The following is a 13332-nucleotide window of genomic DNA, read 5'->3' as shown; positions in this document are numbered from 1 at the left end:
AATGTTGTTTTGTTACTTGCTACCGGGTGTCTGTGAGAACAAAACACGGGCGTAGAAAAGACTATAAATTGTTTTTAATGCGCACAGTAACTGAAATTTAAAACTGTTAAAAGAAAGGCTCAATAACTGTTGCACAGATATAATACATTACACATCAATTTCTCTTCCCTTTGTGCTTTGCACTTTTTAATGCAAAGCGCTGCGTGCTGTGGACTCCGTGTTGCTTCAAGCGCATCATTCTGCACACCGGATGCGCATATTGTAAGCGCTTCGTGCCGCTCTGTATTTGTTTTGTCCTATCGAATCTATCATATAGATTGCCTTATTAAAAAATATGCTATACATTTAAAAGAAATATCTTTTAATTTTATAGTATATACTTATATATAAATACATTCATTAATGTTTTTCGTTAATAGATTTTATAACACAAATAGCAATGTGTAACATTTTACCATATTTAGTGCAACACTTTTATTTGTTCCCCACAAAATATTGTTTTTTCACTAAATGTTTGGATTTCTAAAATTATTGTGCACTGATTTTTCTAGAATAACTTTTGCTGCCGAATTATCCACTAACCTAGTTTATGATATATTTTTGTCATAGATTATGAATATACATATATTTTTTCATATTTATTGTTTATTTTTCTTTAGAATGAAGTAGTCTGTATTTAGCAGATTGTGAAAGAATGATTATCAGTTCCACACAGAGATATATAAATTCTACATTTATTTAAATGGAAAAAAAAACAACTTCACTGGTATCGGATCGGTATCGGCCAATACTGAACCCTAGGTATCGGAATCAGAGGTGAAAAAAGCGGATCGGAGCATCCCTAGAATATACATTTACATTTATGCATTTAGCAAAGGCTTTTATCCAGGCGACTTACATTGCATTCAAGCTATGCAGTTCATCAGTTCATGCGTTCCCTGGGAATAGAACATCTTACCTTGCTGTCTGAGCAAATGCTGATCTGATATAAAATTATTTTATTATCTGACTCTGTAGAGACGGCAGAGAGACAGAAGGCTATGTAGGAAACACTGACCAGATGAGTGGTCTTTTATACAGTGCTGTCCTGGACAATGGTCATTATTTAGGAATATCTGACCGCTCAACGCTGCAACTGAGCAATCAGAATAAGAGCCGTGTCATAAAAGGCAATGCATAGTTTGGCCAGCAAAATAAATAAGCTTATTAAAGGAATAGTTCAACTCACCACAACTCCAGTCTATCAATAAATGACTGAAAAAAGCTGTGTGTTTGTAAGAAACAAATCATTCATTAAAGGGGTCATATGATGCGATTTCAAGTTTTCCTTTCTCTTTGGAGTGTTACAATCTGTTCGTGAATAGATAAGATCCCTAAAGTTGCAAAGACTAAAGTCTCAAACCCAAAGAGATATTCTTTATAAAAGTTAAGACTAGTCCACGCCCTCCTAAAATGCCTCGTTTAAACAAGCACCCACATGTCTATGTCACTGTGTGGGAAGATTTGCATAACACCGCCCAAATGTTCACGCAAAGAAAGAAGGTGTAACTTTATTGTTGCTGCCACCGCCGGTTTTACGTTTACGCGGCGCGATGCAATGCAATGCGTAAAAAGACAATATAAGTCATTTATAATCCGTAATTATGTCCCCACTGGATGCAACAAATGCCTAGTTTATAATGGGTTTTATTGGTTTTGTCTCGTCGCTCCGGGACACGGCATCACAGTATGATAAGGGGCGTAACATTTCCGTCACACACTTGAGGAATTCGGCCAATCACAACGCACTGAATAGCTGGCCAATCAGAGCACACCTCGCTTTTCAGAACGATGAGCTTTGTAAAAATTGACGCGTTTCAGAAAGGCGGGGCATAGAGGAGAAACAATAATGTACATTATGTGGAAAATAATGTGTTTTTTAACCTTAAACCGCATAAACACATTTCATTACACCAAATATACACAAAATAATGTCCTTTTTAGCAACATCATATGCCCCCTTTAAGTTTTTACTTCAAACCATTGCTTCCTGCTAAAATACGAATCCTCTATCCGTGATATTGTATTCTCCACTGAAAAGGTCATCTTGTCTGAATCAGGAGAAAAATGTGCACAGACCAAGAACCGTTTATAAGCCAAAATGGTCCAAAACAGCTCTAAACAAATATGCTGGGGGATTTTGATGCGAGAGGACAACAGGAGACAGACTTTTTCACTGGAGGAAGCATTTGAAGTTAAAAACGTCCTGATGAATGTGTTTCTTACAAACATGCAGCTTTTCACGATGTTAACTGATGGACTGCGAGTGGTGTGGATTACTTGCGATGCTTTTATCAGCTGTTTGGACTCTCATTCTGACGGCACCCATTCAATGCAGAGGATCCATTGGTGAGCAAGTGATGGAATTTCTCCAAATCTGATGAAGAAACAAACTCATCTACATCTTGGATAGCCTGAGGGTGAGGACATTTTCAGTAAATTGTCATTTTTGGATTAACTATTCCTTTAATATAGCTAAAAGTTTGTGCATCAAATCAGACTCTACATTATTGTATTATGTGGTAATGTGGCTAATACTAATATAACAATCTAGTTTGCTTGAGGTCACAGAGGGGCTGCAGTGGGATGAAGGCGGTTATGGGTGGAGTCAGTTTATCCCCAAGAGGACACACCCATCCTATGGAGTTATTATCTGACCAGCAGTTCACAAAATCAATAAATACAAAACTATACAAAACTGTCTCTCAACTCCCTGCTATTATCAATCAATCACTCACACAAAACAGGTCTGTTCTGAGTACAAACAAATCAGCAAACTACTCTCAAAACATCCAGGTTACAAAGAATGGCTTGAGAGGTTTTCTGCATTGATAATATGAGGAAATCATCAGAATTCTGTGTTCTGATTGAAAAGCATTATCCAATTAAGCAAAAATACCTGTCAAATGTGCTATTTCGACTGTTGATACAGCATATCTTTGCGGATGGTATTTTCTCTTTAATTATTTAATGTTCACATAATAAATCTTAGATCAAATCTGTGATTCTATTTATTAGTTTTTTTTTTCTTCTCTTGTCTGGAGCTACAACCTGCAATTGCAGTTCACAGGCTTCAGTTTCTTCTCCTCCTGTTCGGTCAAAGGCTCCTGAGCCAGAATTTTGCCGTGCAGACGGTGATGTTTCCCGATGCCCAGTTTGGGTAAACCTCGATTCAGGCCCTCCAGCAGAACACAGGACTTACACAGGGCCTGACTGGAGATGTAGCCGCAGCGCGAGCACGTTCCCTGCACCGGCATCTTCACCCCTTCCTTTATAGAGAGCGTCTCGCTGGAGTGGATGACGTCTATGATGGAGCTGGGCCTGATGGACTCCAGGTCTTTGAGGAAGGCGCGAGCGTGTCCCCGGTAGGCGTTGGGCGAGTAGATGCACTCTGTGGAGAAGTAATCGAGCTTCTTAAAATAGGCGTAGAGAACGATTTCTTTCTCGTAGGCGTATTTGAGGGGCTTGCAGCGTGGGATGGCACCCTCTCCGTCGCTGGCAGTGCTGATGGAGGTGCAGCGGCAGAGACGAGCGATATCTCCACGCAGGACATTCATCAGCACCGTCTCTGCCACGTCGTCTGCATTGTGACCTGCTCAATAAACAAAACAAACATCATTCTACCTATCAGCCTTGGAAAAAACATTTATTTTATCTATTTTTCTTTAAAAAAAAAAAAAAAAAAAAAAAAGGTATGGAGGGCCAAACTTGCAGAAAAAAGAAAGAATAGGAAAATAAAGGAAGAAATTATATAATTCATTTTATACTTTCTTTTTCATTTATTTGTATATTTATACATTTATTTACTTTTACTTTTCTGTATGTAACATGGAAATAAGGGAGCTGGTCCTTTCTGCATCTTTGGTAGAAAAGTGTCAGATCTGGTCCGTTTCATTTATTTCTATATTTAATTTTCATTTCTGCAGGCTTGGTCCTCCATAAAAGAGAAGAGTTAACTCTATTGAACTTTTTTCTTTGTTCACGAGGATGATTTTTTGATCTACCCTTGTCACTTTCATTTCTATAGGAGTTCAGAAAGTATTTCAGAATAATGTAAGAGATGAAACAGGAAAAAATTAACTAAGCGTTACACTGTATAAATATCATAAAATATAATTATAAATCCTTATAAATTATCCTTAAGGTTTTGTAGGAGTAACCTAATATATTCAGGATGACTCAGTCATATTAAATAATGTTTTTGATTACAAAAAGGTTAATTTATGCATTACCACAGGAAACAAACATTTTAAAGTGATATCTTGCCTAAAAAAATAAAATAATAATAATAATTTAAATAACCATAAATAAAAGGCAGAACAATAACATGACCATTCATCAGTGACATAATTACTTTTTTAAATCATTATAAGAAATGTTCTTTGCATTATTTGAAAGAGGATCTTGAAAGAATGTAAATATATCTCTATTTCCAAACATACTTGCCAATATATTAAAGGGTTAGTTCACCCAAAAATGACAATTCTGTCATTAATTACTCACCCTCGTGTTGTTCGAAACCCGCAAGACCTTCGTTCATTAATGACAGAATTTTCATTTTTTGGGTGAACTAACCCTTTAAGGTTGAGATGGTACAATGTAATTTATTAACACCGAAACACATGATTTGTCTTGCAGAATGTTTAAAATCTCAGACATGCTTGATCAAACTGGTAAAGGCAGTGAAAGACACTGATCACTTGCCTGTGCATATCTTGTCCACTTTCAGCATCATGGCTCCTCGGTCCAGTGCCTGCCTGCGAAACACACCGCAGAAAGTGCAATTATTCTTCAATCCCACCTGCTTCACGATGGCGTCCATGGTCCAGCCGTACAGCTCTTCATAAGACACGATCTTCAGTGGCAGCTCATACTGCTGCTGGTTCCTCTTCACCGTCTCCAGCGAATCATCTCTGTAGCCCGTGATGCCCTCATCCACCGACAGCAGCAGAAGGCTCAGGCCGTAATCGTAGCGCTCGTTCAGGACCTTCATCACATGGGCCAGGACGGTAGAGTCCTTTCCGCCCGAGGCACCGATGGCCACGGTCTCTCCACGGTTAAAGAGTCCGGCGGACACGATGGTTTGATGGATCTCCTCCTCGAATGCCCAGAAGAAGCAGTCCTTACAGAGAGAGTGTCCGGTCTTGGGCCGTTTGAGCACAGCACGTCTCTGGACGCAGTTACTGCACTGGACCGGCATTGTGACACACACAGGGCACTGCACAGCATTTCAGAGAAATATCAGATCAAAACACATCTTTAACTGGTTCTCAATCTTTTGTGTGTCACAGACCCCCAAATATGATCATCCTGCTGCAAATAATTCTAAAATGTAAAAGCAGCTATACATTTTCAGCTAATTTTAATGTGGAAAAAACACACACACACACACGTCATTACATTTTTCTACTCACTATAGTAATGATGGTGGATGGATGATGATGATAGATGGATTATTTATTTAAATCCATTTTAAAATCAATTGATAATTTTCATCATTTAATTATTTTATTCTAAATATTTGTTTTTAGTTCATCTTAATTGTTTATTTATTTTTTTAAATGTTACACTGTTTTTCTCTACATTTTTCCACACTCTTGTGGCCCCCAGTTTGAAGACCCCCGCATTAACCCTTTCTGGCACTTGGCATTATTTAAAGCAGGAATATTTCCATCTCATAACATAAATGTTTTTTTAGATTGAGGAAAAGTGATGGTCCTTACATAGTTATTTTTAATGTGTTCTCTGAAAGTAACATGTTACAGAATAACAATGTATTAAAATATGTATGCAACTAAAAGCATATTAACTTCATAAGGTAAAATGGGGTGGTAAATGTTTATTGATGTTATACATCTCATAACAGGGATGAAAGTTGTTGGATTGAATCGTAAAAGTGGATCCTTGTGATTACAGGCAGAAATCACCTCAAAAAATGACCCTAAACCCGTGCACACGTTTGTTTAATGGTTTGTTGCTCGTTTATGGCTGAATAAACTAATACCTGAAATAAATTCTATGTCTGAAAGGGTTATAAACTATGACTGAATATGGAAGTTCACAGCATTTGAGAGAATCAGAGTATTTGAGAATTTTTTTTTAGAGAGTAACACATTAAAATACATTAAAACTAGTACTTAAACTGTATGAAACTCATTTAACAAAAAATACAAACCTTTAAGGTACGTATTTCCTACGGGGTTTAATTCATTTAAACGAGTAAAAACGTAAGACGTTGACGTGCTGAAGAAAATAAAACGCTAAACCGGAGTTATAAAACAAATAGCTGATGAGTTTAAAGACGAATTAAAAATAATACTGCTCTCCTGGTTTAAAATACAACTGAAAGCACTTCTTAATCCAGAACATCTCTGCTGTAGAATTAAAAACACGTCTTCCTGCTTGACTCGGCGTTCTGGCGCCCTCTTTTGTCCTGGCGACAAAAGCGTTTACATTTGACCTTTTGTAAAAAAAAAAAAAACCATGATTATTGTACATTATATGCATTGCATATTAAGTGTATAATAAATTTACGAGTGCAGAGTTGAGTTGACCGTTTCAGAGACACTACCTTATATTCATGTAATTCGAATTTACATTACAAAACCAAATTACAAACAAAAATTGTGTTGCTAACAAGCTAGACATACAAGTATTCTGGTCTGTGTCTTTGCAATAGTGATTTTTTGGTAAACATTCTGTCACTTGTCGCATGTAAAAAAACAACCAGACAACAACAAGACAGAAAAATGTAGCCGATGTATACTGTACACAAACTTATTGTTGTCTTTCTTCCAGAATATGATCCAAAAGTGATTTAAAAGGGACTTGAAGATGAAAAGATAGGCCTACAAACACAAGTGATAACATCCATAAACTTTATTATTAAAAATATTTGTAGAGTAAAATGAATCACTATTTGTATCAAACTCCAAAACCTGAGGTAACTTTAATTGAAGTACCAATCATAGAGATCATGAGCTTCTTTATATTCCTTGTGCCGTGCTACATGGTCACAGGCAGTGCAAATAGCCAGAATAAACTCTTGTGTCTGTAATATTAAATGAGGACTTGGAGTGAGATGTTTCCTCCAGTTAAAGTACTTGCGATATGCATCTTCATTCTTGTCCAGCTGAAGCAGATATTTGGCTAGTGACTTTACATCAGGGAAGTCATTCACATGAATGAAGGACTCCGCAGGAACAAAGTTTTCATAGTTTCTTCTCGGAGGACCCAACACCACAGGGACGGTACCTGCTGCGAGCGGCCCGTTTATCTTCTCAGTGATGTAGTCCTTGTGGATGGAGTTCTCAAAGGCAAGGTAAAATTTGCAGCTAGCCAGGGTTGGATAGTAATCAGTATAATCCAGGAACCTTGCATAAGCCCTTCCGAACAAAGTCACTTGTATGTATTTCCTGAATTCTCTGTAAAAAACATTCCTTGTGTCGACACCAGTTGAGGGATCGTTGTTACTTACAATCCAACACACCAGTTTGTCCTTTTTGGGAATCACAAAATCCTCATTAGGTTTCTTCCTGGTCATCAAGCGCATCCGTACAGGAATATCAGCATCCCGTCTGTAGCTGAGAGTGAGATTGAACAGGTTTTCCAGACCTGGGATCCTTTTGGTGTTGGTTGGCGATTCCAAATGCAACCAAATCCACCTCTGGAACGGAGGACGAGGAGACGGAGGAAGGTTGGACAGATCCCAGCTGATGCCTCTGTGATAAACGATGACATTATCTGCATCGTTGTACAGAGCTCTATCATCCGTCAGATGACAATTATCAATATTGTAAAACTCTTTGCAGTCACTGAAATCAAACCTATAGCTTTCAGGCCAAACCCATAACAGAACTATAGGTTTCTCCTTTGCTATATCAGTAAGAGAGTTGTTGCTCTTGGCACAGTTTTGTTCTGAGTTTAGTTTAGGTTTAGGAAGTGGCGGTGGACAGTTGTGTGAAGGTGAGAACCGGGAAAACATGATGCTCATAGAGATGACACCTGCCAATGTCACTACTACACCCAGACGGCACAGCAATGAGCCATTTGTGCTTGACATAATCTGATCTAAAAAAAAAACAACAACAACAATGAAAGGGAAGTGATCGGACCCTTTCACCAACGAGAATAAAAACACTTGATATTAAAAGGTATTTTGAATTAAATAAAAGTTAGGCTACCACTATGTTTGGTCTGTGTGAAAGACAAAAACTACAGCACAGTGGAAGCTAATCGTTGTTTTATTTGCTAAATTTGACATTTGTCTCATTCAATTATTCAACAAGAGTCACATTGTGCAACATGTCTGGAATTAATGTAGCAAATTCAAGTCCTCACCGCTTTTAAGAGCTCTTGATAAAAAAAAAACGAGTTCTTTGTCGCATATGATAGCAACGTGTTCAGCGCCACATGATTACACTATCTATCTGGTATGCTGAAAGACGGAAGTTTCAGACTAGAGAAGTATCGGATCGGAAATTACTCTGAAAAAAAAAAAAACGCATGAAAGCCAGCGCTTGACACACCCGGTGCGGTTGAGCTTCGAGCGACTCAATCCCAGTTCGTGGACCTTTCCGATCTTGTCCGAACTTCATTTGAATCAGGGCAAAAACGCCGAGATCATTCTGAGCCTTCTGAGCACATGAACCTCGAACCAGCTAATCTACATCGACACTGGATAACCCCAGACAGATGTGATAAAGCATGTATGTACATGCTGAAAAAAGCATCTGATTCTTTACTAGATTTGGCAAACTGGCTGCCAGCATCATCAGATCACAAATGTTCAGTTTCAGTTCAACAGACGTTTACAATGTGACATTTCTCGTTTGTCAGGGATTCTTCTAAAACTTCAGGTACGATGCTCTTGTAGTCATTCTGCTGGTTGTCCGTTCCAGACAATTTGTCTTGTTGATGGGCTGAAGAGACATACGGATCCACCCCGTGGCCTATTAATATAGACATTAAAACATCTTTATCTTAAAATACTCCACAGGCAGTAGGACAAATTCAAACGGCAAACGCACAGTAAAAAAGCAGTCAGACAAATGATAGTCTACGGACATACAATACACAAACTGACTTAAAAGCAGGAAATACACAAATAGTAGCCTACATGAGAGTCAGGTGAGAACACCTGAGAACACACAGGACTCAATGCAATAGTGACCTCTGGTGGAGACATTATGATTAAAAATAACTTGACTTCCTATGTTCAAAATTACTCATAAAACAAAATGAAACAGACTTGTTTATTTTGTAACAGCATGCAGCATCAATAATACAGTATAATGTTTTACAATAAAATGTGCTATTTCAGGCCAGACATGTCTTTCTGTGTTCACTTGCATGAACCAGAGAATGCACATTTGTGAGCATATTCTTGCAAATATGTGAGCCCAGACCACAAAACCAGTCTTAAGTCGCTGGGGTATATTTGTAGCAATAGCCAAAAAAACATTGTATGGGTCAAAATTATCTATTTTTTTTTTAATGCCAAAAATCATTAGGACATTAAGTAAGGATCATGTTACATGAAGGTATTTTGTAAATTTCCTACCGTAAATATATCAAAACTTAATTTTTGATTAGTAATATGCATTGCTAAGAACTTCATTTGGACAACTTTAAAGATTTTTTTGCACCCTCAGATTCCAGATATTCAAATAGTTGTATCTCAGCCAAATATTGTCCTAACAAACCATACATCAATGGAAAGCTTATTTATTCAGCTTTCAGATGATGTACAAATCTCAATTTCGAGAAATTGACCCTTATGACTGGTTTTGTGGTCCAGGGTCACATATATGCTTTGTGTTGTGGCAACTGGTGCTCATTTACCAACCTTGTAAATGACTCTTGTCACAAAGTAGGTTGTCAACAGCACTTTGTTCTTGCTGGACTTCAGACAGGTGTACAAACTCAAATTTGATCTGCTGATAAATGTGCATAGTATCCTGTGAAAACCACAGTTGACCCTCGGGTCACATGTAACCCTGGATGTTCATGGATGTGTAAAAAAAAACATTCATTCATTCATTTTTTTTGTAGATTCTTTATCAGGGCTGGGCAACTTTGGTCCTGCCGGCCACTGTCCTTCAGAATTTCGCTCCAACTCGAATCCAACACATCTGCCTGTAGCTTTCTAGTGATTTTGAAGACATGATTAGCTTGTTCAGGTGTGTCTGAGTAGGGTTGGAGCTAAACTATGCGGGACAGTGGCCGTTTCTCAATACCAACTCCCGAGGACGGGAGGACGCAAGTCCGGTAATTCCGCAAAAGGAACAGCAGAGTATAGCCTACTTGATAACGGCCCTCAGCTCGCCTTGGCTACTCCGGTTATCCTCACTGTATGCATTTACAATACGACGAAATATGATATCAAACACTCTTTTCGTTTTCATTTAAACATATTAATAGCCGCAAAAATGTAGTTCAGGGAACGTACACATTACAGTGAAACAAAATATTATATCAAACAGCATTGACTCTTTTCTGTTTCATTTAAAATATAAATAGGCTCACAAAAATGTGGTTCATGCAACGCGTACACGAATTATAATAAAGCGAAATGATATCAAACACCACTGCCTTGTCGTTTTCTTCAAAATATAAAACACAACCCTCATTTCGTTTTCATTTTAAAAATATAAAACATATCAATATGTGGTTTAGGTAATATGTGCTAACACAATTATTCGCTAATATAATCTATTTGTTCCACTTAGAAGCTTATTTTATCCACCGAATTTCTTGATAAATAAATAAAATGAATGAATAAAAAATGCACTTTAGAATCGATGTTTTTATGTGAGGATCAGTGTTGGGGGTAACGCATTACAAGTAACGAGCCTTACGTAATCAGATTTAACGCAATTAGTTACTTTTTTATGGAGTAATGCAATATTGCAATGCATTACTTTTAAAAGTAACTTTCCCCAACACTGGGAGGATCGATCCTTTCAAAACAACATCAGTATCTAAAGTATCGATACTTAAGGATCGATCCGCCCATCCTTAGCGTCGTCGACTCTTCATCCAACGCGGCAAACTGGATCAACCAGTGTTTTCCATCCATACATTGATTTACTTGTGGTGGCCCTCCACAATATCCACATTATATATAAACAATACTTGTTTTATGTATAACAACAGAAAATATGTAAATGGGAACAGCTTTATCGGGCATTCAGTTGTATTACAGTATGTGACCGTTCAGAGAGTAGAAGAGAGATCTAAGTGCCAAACTTGTCTGAATGCAAACCCGACGCAATGACATCATAAATATGCTAATTAATATGTGACGTCACCTGCCTCCGCAAGTCTCACAAAATCCCGAGGGAAACACTGGTTCGTGTCATATCTCTTCCCAAGCATTGGCACAAACCTCAAGACAACCCAATCTTTTTTCTTTCTTTTGACGGAAATCATGCTTTAAAGAAACTCTCTTCTGTGTTTCTGTCTGTTAATCATCAGACATTGGCTATATATGGGACACCAAATTACAGAATTTTTTTTCTCTTTTAATCAGGTGAGGAACTGAATTAAGTACTTTGTTTCAAAAATATATATATTTTTATTACACTAAAATGGTCAAAGTTTCAACTTTATATTTTATTACAAGATAATGATTAACTTTTACTTGTGTAGCTTTTGCTTCTCACAAACGTGTGAACTGATTCTGCAGTAGTTTTATTGAAGAATTTCTTTGAATTCTTGTTTGTAAAAGTGAATGAACTTTCTTCAATTATTCTCTTTAGGTCAGAAATGTCAAACACAAATGGCCCATCGCTGTTGCGTCTGGGTGTCACAGTGACGATGGCAGGTGTCATCTCTCTGGGCGTTGTGTTTTTCTGGTTCTCACCTTCACACAACTGTCCACCTCCAGTTTTTAGACCAGACCAAAATTCACAAATCAACTGTGCCAAGAGCAACAACTCTTTAACTGAAAAAGCAGAGGAGAAACCTATAGTTCTGTTATGGGTTTGGCCTGAAAGTTATAGGTTTGATTTCAGTGACTGCAAAAAGTTTTACAATATTGATAATTGTCATCTGACGGATGATAGAGCTCTGTACAACGATGCAGATAATGTCATCGTTTATCACAGAGGCATCAGCTGGGATCTGTCCAACCTTCCTCCGTCTCCTCGTCCTCCGTTCCAGAGGTGGATTTGGTTGCATTTGGAATCGCCAACCAACACCAAAAGGATCCCAGGTCTGGAAAACCTGTTCAATCTCACTCTCAGCTACAGACGGGATGCTGATATTCCTGTACGGATGCGCTTGATGACCAGGAAGAAACCTAATGAGGATTTTGTGATTCCCAAAAAGGACAAACTGGTGTGTTGGATTGTAAGTAACAACGATCCCTCAACTGGTGTCGACACAAGGAATGTTTTTTACAGAGAATTCAGGAAATACATACAAGTGACTTTGTTCGGAAGGGCTTATGCAAGGTTCCTGGATTATACTGATTACTATCCAACCCTGGCTAGCTGCAAATTTTACCTTGCCTTTGAGAACTCCATCCACAAGGACTACATCACTGAGAAGATAAACGGGCCGCTCGCAGCAGGTACCGTCCCTGTGGTGTTGGGTCCTCCGAGAAGAAACTATGAAAACTTTGTTCCTGCGGAGTCCTTCATTCATGTGAATGACTTCCCTGATGTAAAGTCACTAGCCGAATATCTGCTTCAGCTGGACAAGAATGAAGATGCATATCGCAAGTACTTTAACTGGAGGAAACATCTCACTCCAAGTCCTCATTTAATATTACAGACACAAGAGTTTATTCTGGCTATTTGCACTGCCTGTGACCATGTAGCACGGCACAAGGAATATAAAGAAGCTCATGATCTCTATGATTGGTACTTCAATTAAAGTTACCTCAGATTTTCTTACATTATCATTTACTGACTACAATGTTTATGAAATAGATTGTATTTTATATGAACTGTTACTTTTGATATTAGATTTTGTAACTGTTTTGGTGGAAGTATTTTAATAAATCATTGCTTATGAATGACCTAGTAATTAAGTGTACTTTTGTTTTATGTTATATTCCAGCTCTAAACTAGCTCTTTTCATAATCGCTTGTGTTTTTTATTCATTTGCAAATACTCTTGATAAAGCGATATGGTGAAGAAATACATGTAAATATTTATGTGCTACTTTATTATGTTGATGAACACACTCATTTTGTCAGCACCAGCCAATAATAAATGCACAGGATTCATTGATTTTGACAGAACTTTGGCTGCTTCAGGTGTGTTAGATTTGGTTTTAACCACA

The 13332-nt window shown here is 37.8% G+C and overlaps 3 protein-coding genes across 6 annotated transcripts; 1 reads left to right on the top strand and 2 right to left on the bottom strand.

Annotated features, from left to right (window-relative positions):
• Positions 1 to 3083: 3083 nt before the first annotated feature.
• On the bottom strand, positions 3084 to 6446 carry LOC107670973 (cytoplasmic tRNA 2-thiolation protein 1-like). Its single transcript, XM_016463788.1, has 3 exons — positions 6215 to 6446; positions 4744 to 5257; positions 3084 to 3631 (listed from the first exon to the last, which is right to left on the bottom strand). Exons 2-3 carry the CDS (start codon positions 5237 to 5239, stop codon positions 3084 to 3086), a joined length of 1044 nt encoding a protein of 347 aa, XP_016319274.1. The 5' UTR covers positions 5240 to 5257; positions 6215 to 6446.
• A 503-nt stretch (positions 6447 to 6949) lies between these two features.
• On the bottom strand, positions 6950 to 10060 carry LOC107670988 (alpha-(1,3)-fucosyltransferase 9-like). Of its 4 annotated transcripts, none has more exons than XM_016463806.1 (3): positions 9887 to 9954; positions 8380 to 8990; positions 6950 to 8109 (listed from the first exon to the last, which is right to left on the bottom strand). In XM_016463806.1, the coding sequence occupies exon 3, from the start codon at positions 8099 to 8101 to the stop codon at positions 6989 to 6991; it is 1113 nt and encodes a 370-aa protein (XP_016319292.1). In that variant the 5' UTR covers positions 8102 to 8109; positions 8380 to 8990; positions 9887 to 9954; the 3' UTR covers positions 6950 to 6988. The 4 variants fall into 4 exon arrangements, with proteins under 4 accessions (XP_016319292.1, XP_016319291.1, XP_016319289.1 ...); XM_016463805.1 differs by lacking the exon at positions 9887 to 9954 and adding an exon at positions 9158 to 9194; XM_016463803.1 differs by lacking the exon at positions 8380 to 8990 and having other exon boundaries at positions 9887 to 10060.
• Positions 10061 to 11502: 1442 nt separating this feature from the next.
• LOC107670991 (alpha-(1,3)-fucosyltransferase 9-like) lies at positions 11503 to 12952 on the top strand. Its single transcript, XM_016463809.1, has 2 exons — positions 11503 to 11572; positions 11802 to 12952. The coding sequence occupies exon 2, from the start codon at positions 11809 to 11811 to the stop codon at positions 12919 to 12921; it is 1113 nt and encodes a 370-aa protein (XP_016319295.1). The 5' UTR covers positions 11503 to 11572; positions 11802 to 11808; the 3' UTR covers positions 12922 to 12952.
• Positions 12953 to 13332: the final 380 nt, after the last annotated feature.

This window comes from Sinocyclocheilus anshuiensis, unplaced genomic scaffold (genome assembly GCF_001515605.1).
Source record: "Sinocyclocheilus anshuiensis isolate Anshui unplaced genomic scaffold, SAMN03320099.WGS_v1.1 scaffold332, whole genome shotgun sequence".
In the NCBI taxonomy this organism is placed as follows: domain Eukaryota; kingdom Metazoa; phylum Chordata; class Actinopteri; order Cypriniformes; family Cyprinidae; genus Sinocyclocheilus; species Sinocyclocheilus anshuiensis.
This window is presented reverse-complemented; position numbering and strand designations above follow the sequence as displayed.